The sequence below is a fragment of the Chiloscyllium plagiosum genome, unplaced genomic scaffold, assembly GCF_037043375.1.
Source record: "Chiloscyllium plagiosum isolate Xiang-an unplaced genomic scaffold, Cpla_swu_hap1 HiC_scaffold_3, whole genome shotgun sequence".
Taxonomy (NCBI): Eukaryota; Metazoa; Chordata; class Chondrichthyes; order Orectolobiformes; family Hemiscylliidae; genus Chiloscyllium; species Chiloscyllium plagiosum.
The window spans coordinates 35,617,342-35,643,464 of NW_028270141.1; the positions used below are offsets into that span (position 1 = coordinate 35,617,342).

Below are 26,123 nucleotides of genomic sequence, written 5' to 3' on the forward strand. Positions count from 1 at the left end.
TTCAGTATTCAATAATGGAGGCCTAAAAAGTTATAATGAAGACAGTGAAAATAAACTACCAGGACAATCTAGCAAGTTTTATATAACCTGAAAATAAAACTCTTAAATTCGTAAATAGGAAGAGAGAGGTAAGAGTGAACATCAGCCCCTTAGGAAATGAATCTAGGGAGATGCTTATTGGGGAACAAGGAAATGGCTGAGGAGCTAAACAATCTGCATAAGTTTCCCGGTGGAAGATGGTTAGAACATTCCATTAATCCTAAAAAATACAGAGGAGAAATTAAGTGCCATCACCATCACTGGAGATGTAATATTAGACAAACTAATGGGGTGAAATGCAGATATACCTCCTGCACCAGATGACTTGGATCCTAAACAAAGTAGCTACAAAGGTAGTAAATGCATTGGTTGTAATTTTTCACATATCCCTGAATTCTGGAGAAATGCAGAGGATTTGAAAAAAATGACAACGTGACACCCCTATTCAAAAAGGGAGACAGACAAAGAGCGATAAGTGGATTAGCCTAACTGAATTGTTGGAAAAGTGTTCGGATTAATTATTAAGGATGTGACAGCAGAACACTTGGGAAATCATAATCTAATCAAGCAGAATCAGCATGACTTAGTGAAAGGGAAATCGCGTCTGACTAATTTATTAAGAGTTATTCGAGGAAGTCCCAACCAGAATGGATAGAGGGGAAACTGTAGATGTATTGCACTTGGAATTCCAGAAAGCATTTGACAAGGTTCCTCACAAACATGAAGTCATAAAATAAGACTCCGTGGTGTTGGAGGTAGTGTATTAACATGGATAGAGAATTGGCTAATAGGCAGGAAACTGCAAGTGGGTATAAGGGATTCTTTTTCAACTTGGTAACCTGTGACCAGTGGGGTTCCACAGGGATTAGTGATGGGAGCTCAACTGTTTATATATATTAATGACTTGGAAGGAAGCGTATGTACTGGAGTCAGATTTGCAAATGACACACAAAAAAATGAAAAAGCACGTTGCAAGAAAGAAGCAAACAATTTACAGAGAGATATTGATAGGTTCATTAAGTGGGTAAATAGTTGCCAAACGGAGTACAATGTAGAAAACTGTGAAATTGTTCATTTTGCAAGGGAGAATGAAAGAAATATTATTTAAATGGAGCAAACTATAGAAATCTGCAAAACAAAGGGACTTGGGGTTACGTGTGCATGAAACATAGAAAGCTGGTACATAGGTCATCAGGTCATCAGGAAAGCTAATAGAATGTTGGTCCTTACTTGAAGGGGATTGGAATATAAAAGTAGGGAAGTCTTACTCCAACTGTACCAGGTGCTATTGAGACCACATCTGGTGTATTGAGTGTTAATTTGGTCCTCTTATTTTCAAATTGCTTAATTCAAAGCAATTCAGAGAAGGTTCACTAGTACGATACCCAGTATGGAGGGGTTGTCTTGTGAGCAAAGATTAAACTGGCTGGGAATCTATTCATTGGAGTTTAGAAGAATGAGAGGTTATTTTGTTGAATCATACAGGATTCTTAAGGCGCTTGACAGACTACATGATGAGGAGATGGTTTCCCTCATGGAGAATCTGGGATCTGAGGGTTGAAGTGGTTGGAGCTCCTTGCCACAGAGAACTGTGGGAGCAGAGTCCTTGTGTACTTTGAAGGCTGAGATAGATAGATTCTTGATCAGTAGGAGAATTAAAGGTTGTGGGGAAAGGGCAAGAAAGTGGAAGTGAGAAGTGTTGGATCAGCCATGATCCTGTTGTGGTGGAGTGAGCTCAAGGGGCTGAACAGTTTACTCCTATTCCTATTTCTTATGGTAATACCAGATGGTTGGTTCTCCCAATCCCTGGTAATCCACCAAATAAACCAAGGCATAAGGCAGCTGTTATGGAGGCAAGTGTCATCTCACCTATCTGTTGAATTCAGCATGCCTCAGCAAGTTGTGACCAGACATCGCTCTGTTCCCATAAGTCTGTCAGTTTCCTGCATATTCCAATAAATCAGACCTATCATGTCATACAATCTTCTTCAGTCTCATTCCTACCCACTGGAAGCTAAGTCTATCACTCTTCTGGGTCTCTGCATTCTCCTGACCCCTGCCATACTCCCAGCAGGGTGAACCTCCTACATATCAGTTTTTAGTATCCTTTGGTATTATTCATGGTGAGTCAGGGAATATATAAGATTAAATATGTTATTTAATATATTTTCAGGCCAAAATCTGTTCTTGTCAAATCAAGAATGATAGAAAAAGTGTACCACCTGTAGGAAGTACACTGTATTTGTAATGTGTTTTTATACTCTGACAAGACTTAATTCAGTTTTCAACTTAACCAGGTTTGAAGGTGGAGGAAGGAGTTGGAGTGGGGAGCTATAAGGAGAGATGATTCAAAGGAAAGAAAGAGAGGAGGTATGACTTGATTAGGGGGAAGGATGAGATGATTAGAAGAAAGAAAGAGGATATACTAAATAGAAGGTGAAAGGGGACAATAATTTGTCCTCTGTAGTCCTTGAAAGTTCTGAAAGCTGCAAGAAGGGCTTAAAGGGTGCCTTTCTTTGCTGGATCTGGAGGACGATACAAACGAAAATTACAAAGCAAAGAGTCATATAGCTCATAAGAGGCGCTTTGGCCAATCAAGAAACTGCCAACCTATCTACACTAATCCCATTATGTTGTCATGATTTGGAGATGCCGGTGTTGGACTGGGGTGTACAAAGTTAAAAATCACACACCACCAGATTATAGTCCCAACAGGTTTAATTGGAAGCACTAGCTTTCGGAGCGCCGCTCATTCATCAGTTAGTTGTGGAAGACACAATTGTAAGACACAGAATTTATAGCAAAAGCTTACAGTGTGATGTAACTGAAATTATACATTGAAAAATACCTTGTTTGTTTGTTGAGTCTTGACTCAACAAACAATCAAGGTATTTTTCAATGTATAATTTCAGTTACATCACACTAAACTTTTGCTTTAAATTCTGTGACTTACAATTATGTCCTCCACAACCACCTGATGAATGAGTGGCGCTTCGAAAGCTAGTGTGCTTCCAATTAAACCTGTTGGACTATAATCTGGTGTTGTGTGATTTTTAACCCATTATCTAGTATTTGGAGAAAATGTGGTCTGCAGATGCTGGAGATCAAAGTCGAAGAGTGTGATGTTGGAAAAGCATAGCCGGTCAGACAGTTCCTGAGGAGCAGGCGACTTGATGTTTCAAGCATAATTCCTGATGTCGGGCTTATGCCAGAAACGTTGACTTACCTAGTATTTGCCCAAATCCCAAATGTTAGAAAACTTCAAGTACCCATTCACATACCTTTTTTAAAAGTTGAGATTTCTGCTGTCCTCCCAGACAGTGCATTCCTGATTCTCACCACCCTCTGGATGAAGAATGTTTTCCTCAAATCTCCTCTCAACCTTGTGCCCTTAACCTTAAAACTATGCTTTCTCCTTAATGACCCTTCAACTAAGGGAAACAGCTGCTTCCTATCCACTCTCTCCATGTCCCTCATAATGTTACACACCTCAATGAGGGACCAGAAGAGCTTGGTTCAGGTTCTACCTGCTTCCACATATTTAAGTCTACACCTCAATGAGATTTCTCCATTGCCTTCTCTCCTCTTAAAGAAACCAACCTAAACTTCTCCAGCCTCTTTTCATAGTCAAATTGCTCCAACCCAGTCAACATGGTGAATGCCCTCTGCATCCCTTCACTGTAATCATAGCTTCCCTATAGTGTGGCAACCATTATGGACATGGTACTACAGTTGTCGCCAAACATTTTGTACAGACCAAAGTCTGGTGCTTAACCAAGAATAGCATCAACAAGGTTGAAAAAGAGATTACCAATGAAAATGAGTCATCTAAAGAAATATTCTGCATGGTTTTCTTGATCTGATTATATGTTGGAACGAGCAGGAAAGGATTGCTGTGACCAAAACTTTTTTTTACTCTTGACTGGGCCAGCATTTATTGCATGTCCCTAGTTGCCCTTGAGAACGTGGTGTTCAGCTGCCTTCTTGAACTGCTGCAGTATATGTGCTGTAGGTAGACCCACAATGTCATTAGAGGGAGGGAGTTCCACGATTTTGACCAGTGACATGAAGGAATAGCAGGAAGTCAATCGGGATGGTGAGAGGAACTCGCAGATAGTTTTCCCATGTATCTGCTGTCCATGTCCTTCTAGATAGAAGTGTTTGGGGGTTTGGAAGATGCTGTCTAAGGATCTTTCACTCAGGAAGGCATTGGACAGATATGCAGATCCAAAATCCTATGAAGGTTTGTGCTGCCACTAAGAGACTGAACAGCCTACTTCTGTTCTTTTGTACATGGACTTTCAAAAATTGTTTGAAAGATAGTCTGATTACCAAAGTTGAGGCACACAATATTAAAGTGATAGTAATAGTCTGGGTTCGGTGTTGAATAAAAGACAGGCAGGGGAATATAGTGGTGAACCATTGTCTTAATATTTAAAAGAATTATTAGTGGTATTCTCGGAGGGTTGATATTATGACCACTGCTCCTCTTGATGTGTATTAATAACTGGGCATGAAAGGTATAATTTCCAAGAATATAAATCCTGGAAATGTGAGGATGATTGCAACTGAGGAAGATTGGAGCACTCATGTTAAATACAGTTTAATGTAGAGAAATGTGTTGTGGCAGACTTTTGGAAGGAAGAATGCTAAGATATGTTGTGAACTAAATGGTATAATTTGAAAGTGGATGCAGGGACAAAGAATCCTGCATAAGCAAATTCTTAGAATTTTGAGGAAATGTTGAGATGACAGTTAAGGATATAGCGTCCTTGGCTTTATAAATAGAAGGTCAAGGAAGTTATGCAAATGCTTTCATGAATTTGGCATCAACTGATCACCTTAATTTAGAAAGAATGTTAGAGCATTGGAGAGGATGTAACTGAAATGTTGGAATACCTGGAATGCAGAGTGTCAGTAATGTGCAGAGACTGAATAACATTAAAAATCACACAACACCAGATTATAGTCCAACAGGTGTAATTGGAAGCACTAGCTTTTGGGGCGCTGCTCCTTCATCAGGTAGCAGAAGAACCAGAAGCAACATAAGAAAGCATTTTACTTACACAATGAACAGTGATCATCTGGAAAGCACTATCTGACCAATTATGGAAGCAGACCCAATAATAACATTGAAAACAATAGTTAAAGACAGAAAAACCTGTAGAGCTATAGGAAAAGGGAGGGAAGTGAGATTGATCACTCTTTATACGCCATCCTCTTATTTAACTAATGGAATGTTGGGTGAACTCTAGAAGTATAAAGCCTGACTTTGCCTTTAGTGAATTTCTAGCATGTTATATTTCAATGTGCTGGTTATTGTACTGTTGGAGCAAGTTTGTATAAATGCCTGGAAATTTGAAAATAAATCAGTTGTGCTTCATTAAGATGTTTAAACAACAGATGAAAAGTAGGTAGACATATTAATTGAAACAGAAGGGTTTTTTTTTTACTGCCAAGCATTGCGCATTAATTAAACTTTCCTGACCTATTTGTGCATTATTTCATGGAACTTTCTGTGGAACTCATTCATCACATTCTTTTTGCTTCACCTTAGAATGGATGCTGTTCTCTTTGGTCACTATCGTCTCTCTCAAGAAACAGATAACCAGACCAAAGTATTTGCTGTTCTGGCTAAGAAGAAGAAAGAGGAGGTAGGTACTGGACATTGGGGAACTGGAAATTATATCACTCTAAACACAAGTTGCAGAAAATTCCTTTTAGAGATCTGTGGACTTGGCATAAATTCTCTTTGTGATTATATAACTTCATGATTTGAAAAACAAAGTTAGAAAAATAAATTACCTATTAGATGGAAGTTTTGTTAAGACACAACTAACATAATCAGTGGACAGGTCTTAAGTGATACTTATTAAAGAGTGAGAGAGCATAAAATCAGTCCCCTCTATGTTAATGTAGTTTGTGTCTTTTGGATTAGCAGGGCTACATTTATCCTCATTTTCAGATTAGGAACGTCAGCCTTGATACTCAAGAACAAACACAGAGAATGTTGGAGAAACTCAGCAGCTCTGACAACATCCGTGGAGAGCGAAACAGAGTTAACGTTCCAGAATGATTCCTCTTTAGAGTTCTGAAGAAGAGTCATATTAGACTCAAAACTTCCACTGTGTTTCTGTATCCACATATGCTGCCAGACCTGCTCAGTTTCTGCAGCACTCTGTGCCTTGATATTCCAGATCTTGAATTTCCTGTGCCAAGACTGCATTCAATATTCAGGTTAGCTGCAAGATGGTCATGACAGTAGTAGAGAATCAAGCCATTGGATGGAATTCATTAAAGCTGATCAACTTACGCTTTTTGGTTCAATACTGTATTTATAAGTGATAGCAACTAGAAAAGTAGAGGCTAAAATTAGAAATTTTTTCTGAACAATTATGATGTACTGCTGTTGCTTCTTCAGAAGCGGCAAAGACATGTGGTTCCTGCTGTAGTTGGGCAGCAAATAAACTGGAGCAGCTTTTATAAACTCCCAGTCCGTGACGAAGAATAAAATTTGCGTATTGCTTTTAAGTTTATGTCATAGAAAATGTAATTGCTGTTTATTTTTCTATTTACCATGCTCTAGTTGTTGGAAACATATATTGTTAAAATCCCTTGTAGTTAAATAATAGCAGGTATAAATAAACAATTATCTCCTTTTCACAAGGAAATGTTCACTTAAAAATAAATAAAAATGTGACTTATTCTCTCTTTATGAAGCAGAAAACTCCAGACTATCAGAAATACAAATATTACCGCCGTGCTCCTGCTTCCTCTGAGACAGAACATAGTTTTCATGTAGGATTGCAGCTTTGCTCCAGTGGCCGACAACGATTTAACAAACTTATCTGGCTTCATCACTCCTGCCTGATTACCTATAAGTGAGTATTGGAGTGTGTTGCTGCAATAATAAATATAATTTATCGATAATCCTGAACATAGATTCTCAGTGCTAAATGGGCAAAGCTATCATTAGAAGGCAATGATTCCTCTTGCCATGTTATTGCATGTTATACTTTTCCCAAAAGATACACTAAAGAATTCAGAACTTTTGTTTAATAGTCCTTAACGACTTTCTCCCACAACTAGTGAGCCGATTTTGACCAATATTAAAACACCAATTAAATCAGTCCCCGGTGATACTAGACAGTGAATCCTGCATGTGAAGACCCGTTGGCATGCAGTGTGGAAGGACTGCTAGTTCTTGAATCCCTACATTGTGGAAGCAGGCCCTTCGGCCCAACAAGTCCACACTGACCCTTCGGAGAGTAACACACCCAGACCCATTCCTCTACCCTAGTATCCTATATTTACTCCTGATTAATGCACCTAACTTGCATATCCCTGAACACTATGGACAATCTAGCATGGCCAATTCGTCTAAACTGCACATCTTTAGATTGTGGGAGGAAACCGGAGCTCCCAGAGGAAACCCATGCAGACATGAGGAGAAAGTTCAAACTCCACACAGACAGTTGCCCAAGGCTGGAATCAAACCTAGATCCTTGGTCCTGTGAGGCAGCAGTGCTAACTCATGGCTAGTGGTGTCACTAGTTAAAAGGACTAGGTAAATAGAGACTCTGCAATGTTCCATGGGTATTGATTCAAATCCCACCATTATAACCAGTGGAATTTGTATTCAGTTAATGAATTGAGAACATATAGTTAGTCACAGTGGTGTTGACAAATCATCTATCATCAATTGTTACAAAATACCATCCGGCTTCCGGATCTTCTTTATAAAAGTAAAATCTGCCACCTTTGCCTGAGTCATCTTCCATGTGACCACAGACCTATGACAATGTGGTTGACTCTTAGCTGCCCTTTCAGTTAACTAAGCTAGTCCCTCAGTTCATGGGCAATTCGAGATGAGCGACATATTCTAAATTTGGAGGTTGGCAGGAAGATTAGGCAGAATCACATCTTGGAAAGGTGTCCAGGGTTATTTAGACCCAGGCTTTAAGGGGCAGTGCTGAGTCAGGCAGGAAAGATCTGGATGCAAAATGCTGCATTTTCATACTCAGGATATAATTTGTGACTTGCATCATGGAACTTAAGGTATGTTAGAGGAGCACTACAGGTTGAAATAGTATAATTTGAGTCTGTAGTCAGTCTCATTTTCCTGCTGTATCTCCATAGCCCTGCAAGTTACCTAAAATTAATAAAATGTGGCACTCAAAATAGCACAAGAGGTCAGGCAGTATCTGAGGAGCAAAAGAGACAATGTTCTGGGTTTAACCCTTCATCACGACTGGGGAGGGGGTTGAAAAATAATTAGAGAAGAGGTGGGGCTAGGCGAAAGGTAGTTGGGATGGTGATAGGTGACCAAAGGTAGGAGATGATTGTGATGGGTCGGTGGGATGTGTTACCTCAAGTGCCCATCCAATTTGCATGCCCCCTCATAAGTAGCAGCTTTGCTTGAATACTAAACTTGCACATCATAGAGGTGCATGCCGAATGTTAGCCATACTCTTATTGATTTCAGTGTTAGGCAAGGTACTCCAGATTTACGCTTCATTGGCACTATAACTGCAGGATCAGTGTGATTTCATCCATTGTTTACAAATTTTGGTACAAGAGTGCAACTTAGTTTGCAAAAAAAAACTAGCTTGAGTATTTTTTAAATTAGTATGGGTTTTACAAGATTTTGTATGGAAGATATAAAAAATCTGTTGCTAATTAACTTATAATTCCCAGTTCATTCATTTTGTTTGAACAGTTCATGATTTTCTCTGAATAAACTTCTAAATAGTTTAGAGTCTGTTCCTTGGTTAGATGGTGCTATTTTATTTTTGCTTGGGAACATAGGAACAGGAGTAAGCATCAAGTTCATGGAGCGTGCTCCAATATTTAATAAAGTCATGCTGATCAAACACTTCATTACCCTACTAATCACAGTTTTTCCAAAACAATAATGACCCATTTATTCCTACTGTCTGTAGCCAATACTTAATCCATGCCAATACATTACCTCCTACTTCATGCACTTTACTGTTTCTAACTAGCCTGCTGTGGGGGCGAGGGGATCTTGTCTGCAAATCCATTGACACTATCAATTATATTAGTAACAAAATATTCCCAGCAAGTTTGACTGTCACTGTTTTCAATTTGCAAATCCATGCTGATTTTGCCCAAACAGATCATTTTTAAACAAGTGTCCATTTATCACATCCTTTATGATAGGCTCTAGCATTTTCCCTAATACCCAAAGTAAGGCTGATAGGTCTGTAGTCCCTTTTCTTCCACCCCCCTTGCTTCTTTCTTAGTTGGTATGGTGACATTTGCGAGTTTCAAATCTACAACAATCATTCTAGAATCTGTGGAATTTTAATGGATTACCAGTGCATCAACTATATATTTATTATATATATATATATATAAATATATATAGTCCCCTCCTTCAACACTCTGGGATATTGACTATTAGGTCCCAGGGGCTTGTCAACATTCAGCCCCATTAATTCATCCAGTACAACCTTTTTACTAATTTCCTTAAACTTCTCATTTTCCCAGTCTGTTGGGTCTCTAATTCTGGGAGATCTCTTGTACCTTCCTCAGTGAAAACAGACACAAAGTAATAATTTAGCTTCTCTGCCATTTCTTATTTCCCATTATAACTTCATCTGACTCTGCTTTTAATTAATTTATATTTGTTTCAGCCAAATGTTTCCTTTTTACAATACCTGTTGAAGTTTTCTATAGTCCCCTTCTGTGATATTTTGCTAGGTTGCATTCTTATTCTGTTCTTCCTTTTCTTATCAGTTGTATTCTTAAAAACTTCCCTATCCTCCGAATTATCACATAAGCTTTTCTTTCAATGTTAAACAATCGTTAACCTCCTTTGTCAACCATAGTTGACTGATCTTTTTTCAGTTTTCCATCTTGATGGAATGTATAGATGTTCAAAGTCATATGATAGTTGTTAATAGTTCTTTCTGTCCATTGCCTTTTAATGTATTTTTCCAATCTACTTCAGTGAAGTTGTGCCTCATGATTTCATAATGTCTGTTATTCAAATATAACACCTTTTGCTTCAGATTGAATTAAGTGCAGTAGTTGTCTTGGATCACAGAGTGTATCCAAGCGGATCTTTTGGATTCAGTTAAATGTAATTAAGAGAAGGCTTGACAACAGCAATTTTCCTGAATATGAATGTTTATTAAGTAATGATAAAAGAAAATGGAAAAGAAAGGGAAAAGAAAACAATACTGAAAGGGAAAGGAGAAGAAACAGTAAGCCTCATGCCCTTCTGCCCATCGGGGACCCCTCGATCGACAGCTGGTCTGGAAGCTTAAGTTTGTTCCTGGCAGCATTCACGATCTGATCAGAGGTGAAGTCCAAAAACTTGCTCTCTCTTACACAGTGTAACAAATGGCAAGTACAGGAAAGCAAACACAGAAAACAAGCCATCTTTGGCCCATACAGGAATGTTCACAGGACTCATTCAAGGTTGTGCAGCTGTCGAATATCATCAACAATTTTAGCCCTTCAGCACGTCCTATACAATCCACCCCGATGATTTTTGACATTGCATGCTACAACTGCAAATGCAGACGCAAATCCATGATAGCAGTCCGAAAAAGTATAACAAATGTATGTAACCTATTCCAAAAAATGAAAACCACAGTGGTAATAACCATCATCAATACGAATAATATGACAATCGGGTGTATCATCAAAGTAATAATCACAGTGGGCTTTCTCGTGAGATTAAGAACGGCAGCTGCCAGCTGATGAATCATTCACAGCAGCATCCATCTACAACAAATTTGCCTGGTTCTTTGAAAAAACTTTAACAACTCACTCTCTTTTCATTAACTTCCCTCTATCTATACACTCTTGTACTTCCTACCCTGTTATCAATACCCAATAGATATCACCTAGTCTATGGGCAAGAATCTCACCAGGCTTAGGCAGGTATTGTGGGTGGTGTATCCAAATTCTCCCCATGTTCAAAGGTCACTGGAAGTTGCAAGTTTATTAGGAGACGTAACTCGCCACCTTCTTTAAACAGTCCCTCCCTCCAGAGGCCGATTATTCAGATAATACAATGCCTGTGGCAACACCCCTTAACCTAAGATGAGGGATCAATAATTTAATTTTTTGTTTTAATAACTCATTCAGTCAAGCCAGCTGATTGAGAGTGATAAGGAATGTGGAATACCCAATGTATCCCATTGTCTGCAGCCCATTGCTGCACCAGTTGACCTGTTAAGTGTGAGCCATTATCTGATTTGTATTTCTGATGGTTCACCATTGTAAGATATGAACTGTTCAAGGCCCTTAACAGTGTTACTCTGATTTGGCTGTAGAGAAAGCTAACATTAGCTCATGGTAAGTGTCCACCATTATTAACAGATATTGATACCATTGTTGTAACAGTAATAAGCCAAATAGTCAATCTGCCAGAATTGAACATCTGATCTCCTCATTTGATTTATGCCATTGGCTTTTTCAGCATCATACATGGTTTTCTTTTTGACATATTTCATGCCTGCCAATGATTTCTTTCACCAAAGTGCAAACCTCAATCTCTTGCCCATTGCACAATGCTGTGACATCTTAAATGTCCTGACTGTTCATTTTCCAATGTGATACTCTTTGGTTGCATCTTCAGTTGTTCTGGCTTTTACTATTCCGACTACAGTATTGGTGTGATCAGAGATTCTGAACCATCCTTCATTTGGGCATCAGCATGGTACAGTTTTCATATGCTGTGCCTATTACCCATGTTTGTTTCCATAGTTCTGTTCCCCACAGGAGCTTTCCAGGTGACTGCCAAGTTGGCATCTGTACAGCCATCCCATAGGCTACCGTCCACGAGTCAGTATAAGTGTGCAAACACTGACTCTCCTCCTCCAGCGCTAGGACTTCAGCTGCTAATTCGGCTTACTGGTTCGATTCCCCACCTCCTTCACTATGGATAATTGTCTGTGTGGATGGATTAAATACAACTGTTTGCCACCACCTTCGGCCATTCTTCCAGGTGGCTAGCCATCAGACAACCAAGCACAGTGATGAGTATCTTCAGACAGCTGTTCAAACGGTTCACCCCATTGAATGGGCGATGCAGATATGGCCAGGTCAGAACTTGGAATTTGTTCACCTGGTGGATATTCAGCTATTTATTTATGGAGTTTGGGAACCCCTTCCTTTTTCTTCTTGGTTCGATCACTTATGTACCATTTCCAGTTTACAGTGGAGCTTTGTTGGGTTCTACTGACCTTGTGGGTCGCAACGTCAGATAACACCCACATTAGAATTGGTAATTCAGGCCTGAGGAGTACTTTGTCCTCACCCCTCTGCCCTTCAGTTTCTACTAGGGCCCAGTAGTAGTCCAGAAGTTGCTTTTCAAATGGTGTGTAACTCATAGCTGCTTCAGTCAATTTTCTGGGCCAGGAGCCCAAAATTATTGCTTTCCCCTTTTAGCTCTGCCATAAGATCCATATGGCAACATCTTGTACTACTGATACTTGTAATTCAAAGCCAGGTATTCGAGGAGCCAAAGAAGTGCAAGTACTACTGCTTCTTAGCGGCCATAAATGCTTCTGCTATTCATCACCCCATTCAAAATGAGCTTTCTTTCAAGTAATGGCATATAGAGGTCTCAAAAATGTGGTCAATGAGGTATATGTCTGCGCTAATATCCGAGCAGTCCTATAAATTTCTGTGCCTCTGCCTTGCTAGTCGGAGCAGCCATTTCTTGTATTTTATTCTTTACTTTTTCAAGGATGACTCTATCCCCTTTTGTCCACTGAATGCCTAAACCTGCAATTATTGTGCTGGTCCTGTATCTTTGTCAGGTTCACCTTCCAGTCTGTATCTTGCATATGTTGCACCAGTGTGGCTAGAGCTTCCGCCACCACAATTTCTGTTGGTCTGTAGATCAGGATGTCATCAATATAACATGCTACATGAATGTCCAACGGACACCTATCTAAGTCCTTTGCTACTGCCCATGGCATAAGGTCTGGCTGTGTAGGTATTTTTGTGGTAGCTGACAAAAAGTATATTGGTGACCTTCCCATGTAAAAGCAAACTGAGTTTGTGATTCTGGGATTTCCTTTCCTCCCTCCACATCTGATTTAGTCTGTCTTACTTCCTTACCCTTTGGAGAGTTGTGTGTCCTCCACTATTCTTGAATTTTGTGGGTTTTGTCCTCGTATTTGTTTTGCCTTATTCATTATTAGGGGTCGTACTATTAGTCGTTTTCCTGAGGGTGGCTCCAGAAGTGGAGCAGTCCCTCCCCCATTGGTCCATTCATACTATGAATCAGATGAATGCCAAATGCCTCCATCCCAGTGGTCGGGGTCCCATTGCGAGGTTAATAATGTGTGCATTTTAACTGGGTCAGCTTTCCAATTGTGCCATTTTGCTTTCTTTCTCTGTTGTACCATTGCTAGACAGTGTATTATCTGGTTCTGTTCTCCTCTGCCTTCTCAGCTCTTTCCTCTACTATCTTAACTGCTTCTGTTTGGATGATGATATGTTGTTCTACAGCCACTAGTGTGGCCTCGAGCTGCTTGCTTTTGGCCTGGCACTCTTCTAATTCTCTACAGGTAGAACGTAAAGCTGTTGACAATATCCATCCCATTTGCGGTGTACTGCCCTTGCTTCATGGGAAACCCTCTTCCCACAAGAACGTGTATATGGCAGCCTGTATGAAGATCCCTCCTTTCTCTCTTTTTGCAGTTGTAACCATTTACCATTCTTGCGGGGGTCCTAATTGTGCTAAAAGCTTAGCTACGGATCCGAATCCAGAGTCTGCCGCATTCCATCCTGGAATACAGAAGGTCTCCAGAGCATCAAGTTGCCTTTCCCTTCTCTTATACATTTTCCCGAATTCCTTATCGCCAAAATTGTCTTGGATCACTGAGTGTATCCAAGCAGTTCTTTTGGATTTGGTTAAATCTAATTAAGAGAAGACTCAACAAAGGTGATTTGCTTAAGTATGAACATTTATTAAGTAATAATAAACAAAAAGGAATGAAACAATAATGAAAGATGAAAAAGGAAGAAGAAATAATAAGCCTCACAGCCTTCTCATCAGGAACTCCTCGATCAACGCCTGATTTGCGATCCTAGTCTGAGATGAAGTCTAAGGATTCGGAATAAAACTCTCTCTCTTATATAGTGTAACAAACAGCAAGTACAGAAAAGCAAATACAGAAGACAAGCCGTCTTCAGCCCATACAAGTATGTTTCCCAGGACTCATTCAAAGGCATGCACCTGTTGAATATCATGAAAAGTTTTAGCCTTTTGGCCCATCCTGTACTGTAGTTCAGTGTAAACATTTTTCACATTGTGGTCATGCATTCCTAAAGGTTCGGTTACAATGAGGTTATTAATTAACCATTTTTCATTACATAATACTATATCCAAAATAATTTGTCCTCTAGTCATTTCTTCAACATGCTGCTCTAGAAAACCATTTCTAATAAACTCTAGAAACCTGTCCTCCATAGCTTTGTGCACAATTGGTTTATCCAATCTATATGCAGATTACACTCACCCATGATTATTTTGTTGCACATAACAACAATCTTCTTTCATTACGTAATAAATACCATGCCCACACTCCCAATGCTTTTTTTTTGGTAGCCTATAAGTACCTCCAGTTAATGTCTGCTGCCCCTTACTGTGCCACAACGAGAGAAGGGCAAAACACAATTTACAAGGATGTTGCCAGAATTGGAGGGTTTGAGTTATAGGGAGAGGCTGAATAGGCTGGGACTTTTTCCCTGGAACACCGGAGGTTGAGGGGTGACCTTACGGAGGTTTATAAAATCATGAGTGGCATGGATAGGGTGAATAGCCAAGGTCTTTTTCCTAGGGTGTGGTAGTCCAAAGCTAAAGGGTTTAAGGGGAAAGACTTAAAAGGGCCTGAGGGGTAACTTTTTCGTATAGAGGTGGTGCGCATGTGGAATGAGCAGCAAGAGGATGATGAAGGTGGGTACAATTACAGTCATTCAGCTACAACCTGCATCTTGTTAACACAAATTCACAGTAACACGATTGGCAAATTGGGGACTTTGTTTCTAAAGTGCAAAGTTTTAAAACGTGTTAGCTGTAACGTGATTACATCAACAGTTTACACATTGTTTCTAAAGCGTGATTTTTCTATAATGCGCAGTTGCACAAGAATGCAACTATAGAGTTGTAGAAAAACTACTTGTACAACCTTTAAAAGGCATCTGGCTGGGTATATGAATTGGAGGGTTTAGAGGTACAGTGGAAACTCGATTATCTGAACGTGATGGGCGGGCACTGTTTTGTTCAGTTAATCGATTAAATGCCTTTCCTCTGGAGCTCGGAGTTTTAAAGTCTGCTCCCTGTTCAGGAGATTGCAGAAGCATACAGAGCGTGAGACTCTGCCCCCCTTTCGTTCACGTCCCCCGCCCACACACCCCTCCTCCCATCCAACATCGTGCCCTCCAGCACAAAGTGTGCGAGCTCCTCCCCCAACCCAGTTCAACCCTGCCCCCCACTCCCAACCCAGTCCAAACCCCCCACTCCCCCCACCTCCAACCCCTCCCCCAATCCACCACCGCCCCCTCTCCAGAGCATCCGGACATCACAACAACAAAACTGCTGCTGCTGCCTTTGTGGGGTAATTCTCCCAATCGCGCACAGACACACACACGCACGCACACACAGGCACAGCCACACACACAACTTTTCACTGCAAAATTTGGCAGGTTCCATGTTTGCCCTGTACAGGACAATGTTGGAGAGATTATTCCTAGGAAGCAGTGGTGGGGGGGTGGTTAGGGAACACCCTTCTGTATAACTCCAGGGAAAGTGTGGGGAGAGAGGAAGGGCAGGAGGTCAGTCATTTGGAGACTGTGCCTGTTTAATCACGAAACAAAAGACACAATCACTGCTGGGAACACGTCTTTGATGTAATGTTTCTATCAGGACTTCGAGATCTCCTTCGGATAATCCGATTTTCAGATAATTGGTATTTGGATAATCGAGTTTCCTCTGTGTATGGGCCTAATGCTGACAAATGGGACTAGGTCAAATTGGGATGGCTGGTTGGTGCAGGCAAGTTGGACCAAAGGGTCTGTTTCCATGCTGTATGATTCAATGACTACTCTTGGGAAATAAGGCAGAGCAAGTGACTGAGATGTTAGATTAGATTAGATTACATTACAGTGTGGAAGCAGGCCCTTCGGCCCAACAAGTACACACCGCCCCGCCGAAGCGCAACCCACCCATACCCCTACATTTACCCCTTACCTAACACTACGGGCAATTTAGCATGGCCAATTCACCTGACCTGCACACCTTTGCACATGTTAGTTGGGGAGCACTTTGAGACCAGTGACCAAAGTTCTATTAGTTTTAAAATAGTTATGGAAAATGATAGGCCTGATTTACCAGTTAAAGTTCTAAATTGGCACATGCCAGTTTTGATATTAGACCGGAACTTTCAGAAGTTGATCGTGGGTGGCTGTTCACAAGTAAAGGGATGTCTGACAAGTGAAAGCATTCGAAAGTGAGGTAACGAGAGTTTAGAGACAGAATGTTCCTGTTAGTGAAAGACAAGGACTGACAGAACTAGGGAACACCAGATGACATAATTCTTTGAAGTTCGCGTCACAGGTAGACAGGGTGGTTAAGAAGGCATTTAGCACGCTTTCCTTCATTGCTCAGACCTTTGAGTATAGGAGCTAGGATATCATATTGAGGTTGTACTGAGCATTGGTGAGGCCTCTTCTGGAGTACTGTGTCCAGTTCTGATCGCCCTTTATAGGAAGGATATTATTAAGCTGGAAAAAAACAGAAGTTGTTGGAAAAGCTCAGCAGGTCTGACAGCATCTGTGAAGAGAAATCAAAGTTAATGTTTTGGGTCTGGTGACCCTTCCTCAGAACTGGGGAAGATTTACAGGAATGTTGCCAGGAATAAGATTTATAAAATCGTGAGGAGTATGGATAAGGTGAATGAACAAAAGAACAAAGAAAATTACAGCACAGGAAACGGCCCTTTGGCCCTCCAAGCCTGCTCCAATCCAGATCCTCTATCTAAACGTGTCGGCTATTTTCTAAGGATCTGTATCCTTCTGCTCCCTGCCCATTCATGTATCTGTGTAGATATATCTTAAATGGCATTATCATACCCGTCTCTACCACCTCCACTGGCAACACATTCTAGGCACCCATCACCCTCTGCGTAAAGAACTTTCCACTGTATCATCTTAAACTTTTCCCCTCTCACCTTGAACTCATGACCTTTAGTAATTGAGTCCCCCACTCTGGGGAAAAAAACATCTTGCTATCCACACTGTCTGCAATTCTCATGATTTTGTAGACCTCAATCAGGTCCCCCCTCAACCTCCATCTTTCTAATTAAAATAATCCTAATCTATTCAACCTCTCTTCATAGCTAGCACCCTTCATACCAGGAAACATCTTGGTGAACCTCCTCTGCACCCTTTCCAAAGTATCCACAACCTTTTGGAAATGTGGCAACCAGAACTGGACGCAGTGTTCCAAATGTGGCCAAATCAAAGTTCTATACAACTGTAACATGACCTGCCAACTCTTGTACTCAATACCCCGTCCGATGAAGGAAAGCATGAAGTATGCTTTCTTGACCACTCTATCCACCTGTTTTGCTAAATTCTGGGTACAGTGGACCTGAACACCCAGATCTCGCTGCATCAGTTTTCCCCAGGGATTTTCCATTTACCATATAGCTCTCTCTTGAATTGGATCTTCCAAATGCCATCATCTCGAATTTGCCCAGATTGACCTTCATCTGCCATTTCTCTGCCTATCTCTCCAATCTATCTATATTCTGCTGCATTCTCTGATAATCCCCTTCACTATCTGCTACTCCACCAATCTTAGTGTCATCTGCAAACTTGCTAATCAGGCAACCGATACTTTCCTCCAGATCATTTATATATATCACAAACCACAGTGGTCCTAAACAGGCCCCTGTGGGACACCACTGGTCACAGGTCTCCATTTTGAGAAACTGCCTTCAACTACTACTCTCTGTCTCCTGTTACCCAACCAATTCTCTATCCATCTAGCTAGCATACCCTGGACCCCATGCAACTTCACTTTCTCCATCAGCCTACCATGGGGAACCTTATCAAATACCTTACTCAAATCCATGTATATGACATCTACAGCCCTTCCCTGATCAATCAACTTTGTCACTTCCTCAATGCATTCTGTTAAGTTGGTAAGGCATGACCTTCCCTGCACAAAACCATGTTGCCCATTTTCTTCCAAATGAAAATAGATCCTATCCCTCAGTATCTTCTCTAGCAGCTTCCCGACCACTGATGTCAGGTTTACCAGTCTATATTTACCTGGATTATCCCTGCTACCCTTCTTAAACAAGGGTTCAACATTAGTAATTCTCCAATCCTCCGGGACCTCACCCGTGTTCAAGGATGCTACAAATATTTCTGCTAAGGCCCCAGCTATTTCCTCTCTCGCTTCCCTCAGTAGCCTGGGATAGATTCCATTTGGACCTGGGGACTTGTCCACCATAATGCTTTTTTAGAATACCCAACACTTCCTTCTTATGCTGACTTGATCTAGAGTAATCAAACATCTATCCCTAACCCTAACGTCCAACATGTCCCTCTTCTCGGTGAATACCAATGAAAGTATTCATTAAAAATCTCACCCATTTTCTCTGACTCCACACATAACTTTGCTCCTTTGTCATTGAATGGGCCAACCCTTTCTCTAGTTATCATCTTGGTCCTTATATACAATTGAAAGGCTTTGCGATTTTCCTTAACCCTGTTTGCTAAACATATTTCATGATCCCTTTTAGCCCTCTTCACTCCTTATTTCAAATTGGTCCTGCCTTCCCAATATTCTTCCAAAGCTTTATCTGTTTTCAGTTGCTTAGATCTTATGTCCTATTTCTTCTTATTCACCTAGACCTTCTTTTTCCTCTTAGCTAGTCTCTCAATTTCACCTGTCATCCATGGTTCCCTAATCTTCCCATTTCTATCCCTCATTTTCACAGTGACATGTTTCTTCTGCACTCTAATCAACCTCTGCTTTTAAAAGCCTCCCAAAAATCAAATGTGGATTTACTTTCAAGCTGCTTCCAGTCCATATTCCCCAGCTCCGACCGAATTCTGCTATAGTTGGCCTTCCCCCAATTTAGCACTCTTCCTTTAGGATCACTCTCGTCGTTGTCCGTGAGTATTCTAAAACTTAGGGACTTGTGATCGCTATTCCCAAAGTAATCCCCTACTGAAACTTCAACCACCTGTCTGGGCTTATTCCCCAACACTGCTTCCAATATGGCCCCTTCCTGAGTTTGACTATTTACATACTGCTCTATAAAATCCTCCTGGACGCTCCTTAAAAATTCTGCTCCATCAGTGGTTAGCACTGCTGCCTCAGAGCGCCAGGGACCCAGGTTCGATTCCAGCCTTGGGCGACTGTCTGTGTGGAGTTTGCACACACTCCCCGTGTCTGCGTGGGTTTTCTCCGGTCTCCGGTTCCTTCCCCAGTCCAAAGATGTGCTGGTCAGGTGAATTGGTCATGCTAAATTGCACATAGTGCTAGGTGTATTAGTCAGAGGGAAATGGGTCTGGGTGGGTTACTCATCGCAGAGTTGGTGTGGACTTGTTGGGCCTGTTTCCACACTGTAGGAAGTCTAATCATAGACCTCTAACACTAAGTGAAAGCCAGTCGATATTGAGAAAATTAAAATCTCCCATCACTATCATTGTTGTTCCTATATCTTTCCATAAGATATAGGAACAACAACGGTTACATATGTGTATCTCTATCTCACGCTCACTGTTGGGAGGCCTATAGTGCAGCCCCAACATTGTTACTGTGCCCTTCTTCAGTATAGCTGTGATATCCTCTCTGACCAATAATACAAATCCTCCACCCCTTTTACCTCCCTCTCTATCCCATCTGAAGCATCTATACCCTGGGATATTTAGTTACTAATCATGCCCTTCCATCAACCAAGTCTCAGTAATTGCAATAACATCATATTCCCAGGTACTAATCAGAGTCCTAAACTCATCTGCCTTATCTACTACACTTCTCGTATTAAAACAAATGCACCTCAGACCACCTGTCCCTTTGTGTTCATCATCTGCTCCCTGCTTATTCTTCCCCTTAGTCACACTGCCTTCATTATCTAGTTCCTTATAGACTTTAGTTACTACCTCCTTACTGTTCATTAACCTCCTCATTTGGTTCCCATCCCCCGCCAGAATAGTTTAAACCCTCCCTGACAACATTAGCAAAAGCACCCCCTCGGACATTGGTTCCAGTTCGGCCCAGGTGTAAACAGTCCAATTTGTAATAGTCCCATGTTCCTTAGAACTGGTCCCAATATCTCAAAAATCTGAACCCCTTCCCTCTCAAGCCACATATTCATCTTACCTATTCTTTCATTTCTACTCTGACCAGCACTTGGCACTGGTAGCAGTCCTGAGATTACTACCTTTAAGATTTTACTTTTTAAGTTGGCTCCTAACTCCCTCAATGTAGCCTTCTATGTGTGGAATCAAAGGAAATGGGCGAGATCCTAAACAAACATTTCACATCAGTGCTACTGTGGAGAAAGACATGCAAGCTAGGGAAATCGGGGAAATACATCGTGATGTCTTGAAAAGAGTCCACATTACAGAACAGGAGGTGCAAGAGATCTTAAAGTGCATAAAGGTAGATAAATTCCCGGGTTCTGATCAGATGTAACCCAGAACACTGTGGGAAGCTAAGGAAGAAATTGCAGCATTATTTGTATCATTGACAGCCACAGATGAGGTGCCAGAAGACTGGAGGGTGATTAATGTTGTGCCATTATTTAATAAAGGCTGCAAGAAGAAGCCTGGGAATTGTAGACTGGTGAGCCTGATATTCGTGGTGGCTAAGTTGTTGGAAGGGATTCTGAGACAAAGGATCTACATGCATTTGGAATGGCAAGGACTGATTAGGGATAATCAGCATGGCTTTTCACATATAAAATTATCTCTCTCAAACTTGACTTGAGTTTTTTGAAGAGGATGAAGACAACAGTAAATGTCTACATGGAATTTAGCAAGACCTTCAACATGGTTTCACATGGTAGACTGGTTAGTAGGGTTAGATCATGTGAGATCCGGGGGAGCTATCCGATTGGTTACAAAATTGGCTTGACAGCAGGAGACAGGATGGTGGTAGAAGGTTGTTGCTCAGACTGGAGTCCTATGATCAGCAGTGTGTCACAAGGACGGTGCTGGGTCCACTGTTGTTGCCATTTAAATAAACAATTTGGATGAAAATGTTGGAGGCATGCTTAGTTATTTTGTGGATGACACAAAATTTGGTGGAATAATTGACATTGAAGAAGGTTATCTAAGTGTACAATGGGATCTTGATCAACTGGGCCACTGGGCTGAGGAATGACAGATGGATAAATGGGAGCTGTTGCATTTTGATAAGACAAACCATGGCAGGAATTACACAGTTGGTGGTAGACCCTGGGAAGTGGTGGTGAACAGAGACCAAGGGGTGTAGGTACATAGTTCCTTGAAAGTGATATCATTGATAGACAGAGTAGTGAAGAAGGCGTTTGGCAAGTGTGCTTTCATCAGTCAGAACAATGAGTACACTAGTTAGGATGTCATGGCTATACAAGACATTGTTAAGGCCATATTTGGAGTACTGCGTACAATTCTGGTCACACTGCTATAGGAAGGATATTATTAAACTGGAAAGGGTGCAAAAAAAAATTTACAAGGATATTACCAAGACTGGAGAGTTTGAATTATAAGGAGATGCTGGATAGGCAGGGACTTTTTCCCTGGAGCATAAGAGGCTGAGAGGTAACCTTATCAAGGTTATACAATCATGAGGGGCATAAACAAGGTGAATGCTGTGGTGTTTGCCCTAGGTTAGGGCATATATTTAAGGGGAAAGATTTAAAAGGGACCTGAGGGGCAACCATTTCACACAGAGGGTAGTGCATATGTGGAACAAGCTGCCAAAGGGAGTGTTAATGGCAAGTACAACATTTAACAGATGTTTGGACAGGTATGTCCAAAAAAAGGGATTTTGGCAAAATACAGGCAAATGGGACTTTGAGGAGCTTTTTCAAAGTTCCACTCAAACAAATTCCATGCATTGCTCTAGATCTGAGATCCTCCTGTTCTAGTGTTCTGACCTATCTCATATTATCAATAGAACTAATTTTCCTTCTCATCTGTCCTTCCTAAATGTTCAATATCTTTTGAATATTCATTTTCCAGTCTTAGTCAGCATGCAGTCATGTTTCTGTAATGGAATTATATTATAAACATTTATTTCTTTTTTGCCTTTAGACCATTTTTTCGTTGCGAATGCTGCATGCATTCATATAGAGTGCCCTTAACTTGTCCCTTTGCTTCAAGTGTGGAATTATATCAAACTCGATTCTCAACTATGTTTCATTGTATTTTAAATTGTTTTTCTACTTCTGTTTCCAACTTCAGTTTGAGTTTCCCCTCAAGTTCCTATGCCCCTGTCAAATTAGATTAAACGAGCTCCAACGTCATTAACAAATCTCCCTGTGAGGATATCAGTCTCAGTCCTGTTAAGATTTAAATTGGCCAGCTTATACAAGTCCCCTCAACTAGTCCCAATGCCTCAGAAATCTGAGGCCCTCCCTCCAGCTCTTGTTCTCCAGCAATGGATTCAATAAATCAGTTCTTCTAACTGGCACATGACACTGCAACTAATCCTGAGATTACTGTTCTTAAAATCCTATTTTATAATTCCCAGCTCCTTGAATTCGATTTTCAGGACCTCATTCAAGTGACTTAGATACTTATATTTCAGATTTTCAGAATCCACAATATTCTGCTTTTTCATACAAGTACTTGGCTTGCTTTCTACTGCCTGAGAATATGAGAATGTGAAAACTGTTAAAACAGAGGACCGTTTCAAATCCTCTTCAGTGACGGAATGATTACTTCACCTGTGCTAACCCCTGGTTTCTCATTGACTCATTAGGAAGCATTCGACCTTCAAGTCCATGATGCGATCCCTTTAGAACAGTACAACCACTCCCATTTTCCTGCTGTATCCCCATGGTCCTGCACATTCCTTTAATTGTCCATCCAATTTGTTTTTGAAATCATTCACTGTCCTCACTTCTGTCTCCCAATGAGCAGAGAGTTCCAGGTCATTACCTTTGCTGCTAAAAAAAAACTTCCTCAAATCTCTCTCGCACCTCTTGCCCAAACCTTAAAAACCTGTACCCTCTAATCCTTGTACCATCAGCTAGTGGAAACAGGTTTTCATTGTCTAGCTTACCTAAAACATCAGATTTGGCATCATTGTCAAATTTTGAAATATTATTCTTTGTTCCAATATAAATAAAAGCTGTAGTCCCAGCATTAATCCTTTAGGAGTATGACTGTGTTCCATCCTGCACTCTGAAACCAAATATCTTCTACAATTTGCAGATTTCTGTCCTTAAACTTTTTCCATTCAAGCTGCTGCCAATCCTCCTATTCCATGGGCCTTAGTTTTATTAACTCGCCTTTAATTTTGAGAGTTTGTGAAATGCTTTCTTAGAATCCACATACCCAATATCCATTGCATTATCATCATTGACTTTCCTCACTTCATTAAAAATTCAAATAGTTTGGTGAGCACCATCTGCTTTTTACACATCAATGCTGTCTCTCCTTAGTTACCTCAAACTTTTCCAAGTTTCTGCTGGTTTTGGTTTGTCTAAGTATTGTTTCTAAATCCTTAACCAACATTAATGTTAAACTAACTGGCCTATAAGTTACAAAGGATATTCCTACATATTTCATTGAATACTTTATTGTCACATCTAAAATTCTCCAATCATCTGGCATGCTTTCCCCCCATATCTAGGGAATTGTGGCAACTCCTTCTGCTATCCTCATGGTAAGAATGGAAGCCATTCAAATTAGGCAATTTGTTTGTTCTAAATAAAACCAGTTAGTACAATCTTTTTATGAACTTTCAGCTCATCCATTATTTCTGCCTCTTAGTAAACAGTGAGGCAAAGTACTCAAGTATTCTCACCTTTGCACATCCTAAGCATAAATGACCTATCCCTAATAAGCCCAATTTGCCTATTACTATCTCTTAATTACATACTGATAGAAGATTTTAGAGACCTTTTTATGTCACAGGGGACACCAAGATCAGTATTTCTAGGGAATATTTTGATAAGAGTAATCATTGTATCATAAGGTTTAGATTAATAATAGTGTAGGGTAAGAAACAGTCTGAAGTAGAACCTCGAAATTTAGCAGATGGCTAACTGAGGTCAATGGGATGATAATGAATCTAGCTAAATAGAATGGAACCAAAGACTGACACAAAGAACCGTAACGAAACAACAGTTGAGGTGATCTTTTAAATGGTTTAGCTACAGACTAGTTCCATTCCAAAAAGAGTGAAAGGCAAGAGAATCAAAGCTACAGTCTCATGGATGTATGAATTCTTAAAGTGAGAACTGGGCAAAATATATGAAGTTGAGAGGGGAAATAATCAGGAAAATATGACTGGTAAAGAGAGAATATGACAATACTATGGCAGGTGATATAAAAAAAATCACTAAATTCTAAAGACAGTTTATCTGTTCTAAACAAACCAGTCAGTATAACCTGAAATGCCATTGATATATTTTAAAGTTTTAGTAGTTTATTAAATAGTAAACAATAACTATTAATAAACTAACATACTCAGTCATTATACACTATTTTCAGGATAATAAGGAATATTCTAAATTATAAAAGTATTCTCCTTTATGCAGAATTTGCAAAATATGTCTAATTTTTAATTTTTTTTTTAGGTCAACTGGTGAGACTGCTGTTACCACATTTGACATTGATAAAATGTACACCCCTTTGTTCTTTTCTCGTGTGAAGAGCTTTACAGCATTTGCTGAAACACCTCTTTAATTTGATCCAACCTGTCAATTTAGATCTAGATTCAAGGCAAAGCACTTTTATCTTCTACCTTTTGCATGAGTGGTATGGCATTAACTCTACAAGAGGAAGCTGCTTTCTGAGTTTATATAGGATATTGCTGAACCAGTGCATTATTTTTTAAAGGAGAGTGTTGCAAAAATAAAGTCTGAAATCTTAAAAGTTTCAGTATGTTGAATCACAGACTGATTTCTTTAAGAGATATGCACTAAAAAAGTTAAATGATCTGTAATTAGGCTCGGGGGTTTAAATACAAATCTTGAGGCTATTGTCTTTCGCATTGTTTCAATTTTACTGCCAATATATTGGTACTGTCAGAATTTTTACACTGGGTTATGAGAATGTAACTGTCAGTGAACTGTCTCATTTTTATTACAAATGGAATAATTCATGTTATCTGAGACTCTGCTGGACAACAGTCATTGTCTTTTCATGTCATCTGACTTCAAAACTTTAATTGATTTTGAGATTTTTTTCATTATTTACTTAAACTGAAATTATGTTTGGATACCAAGAAAATAAATGTTTTCTTCCAATTGGCTTTGCTCTTTCTTTATTGAATGTCTGTATATGACTAGGCTTGTGGCACTTCAAATGTCCTACACAATCTTGGGCAATCAACCTCTTAATGAATTGTAAGAAAAACTATCTGAATTTTTTAATTATTATTTGCTGATTTCTCTCACTTTTTATTGGATGATCTCAGTCAATTTCATGAGGCAATTCACAAGCCAAAGCCTTTGAAGAATTTTGCATCACTGTAGACTACACGATTCCTATTTATGCATTCAAAATATTAAGAATGCCTCTTTGAGGAAGGAGTTTGTGATTTTCTCTTCCCCATTTATGATTGTTTATACTCAGGTTTATTTTGTAGCCATGCTAGCTTTGATTTAAGAATTTTTCAGTTGCACAGGTGCAGACTACTGCAGGGCTGTATCTTTCCTAAGACTATCAAATGCTGTCATTTTAGTATAAGGCCAGCCAAATCTCAATCCTTAAGTGAATGTTTTTCTGACTCATGACAGATATGGCTCCTCCTCCACTGTATTGTACTAGCCATAAATTTAAGTTTATGAACTGATTCTTAACCACCCACTGGACAATTGGGAATAGGCAATAAATGCTGGCATAGCCAC

General features: G+C 40.1%; 1 protein-coding gene across 1 annotated transcript in view; it reads left to right on the forward strand.

Moving 5' to 3' along the window:
• Positions 1 to 25,520, forward strand: part of fbxo9 (F-box protein 9) — a 95,792-nt gene extending 70,272 nt beyond the window's left edge. Inside the window, exons 13-15 of the mRNA XM_043679725.2 lie at positions 5,597 to 5,693; positions 6,760 to 6,920; positions 24,849 to 25,520. Of these exons, the coding sequence (XP_043535660.1) occupies positions 5,597 to 5,693; positions 6,760 to 6,920; positions 24,849 to 24,957 (367 nt within the window). The 3' untranslated portion in view covers positions 24,958 to 25,520. The remainder of the gene's footprint in view (positions 1 to 5,596; positions 5,694 to 6,759; positions 6,921 to 24,848) is intronic.
• The last annotated feature ends 603 nt before the right edge of the window (positions 25,521 to 26,123 follow it).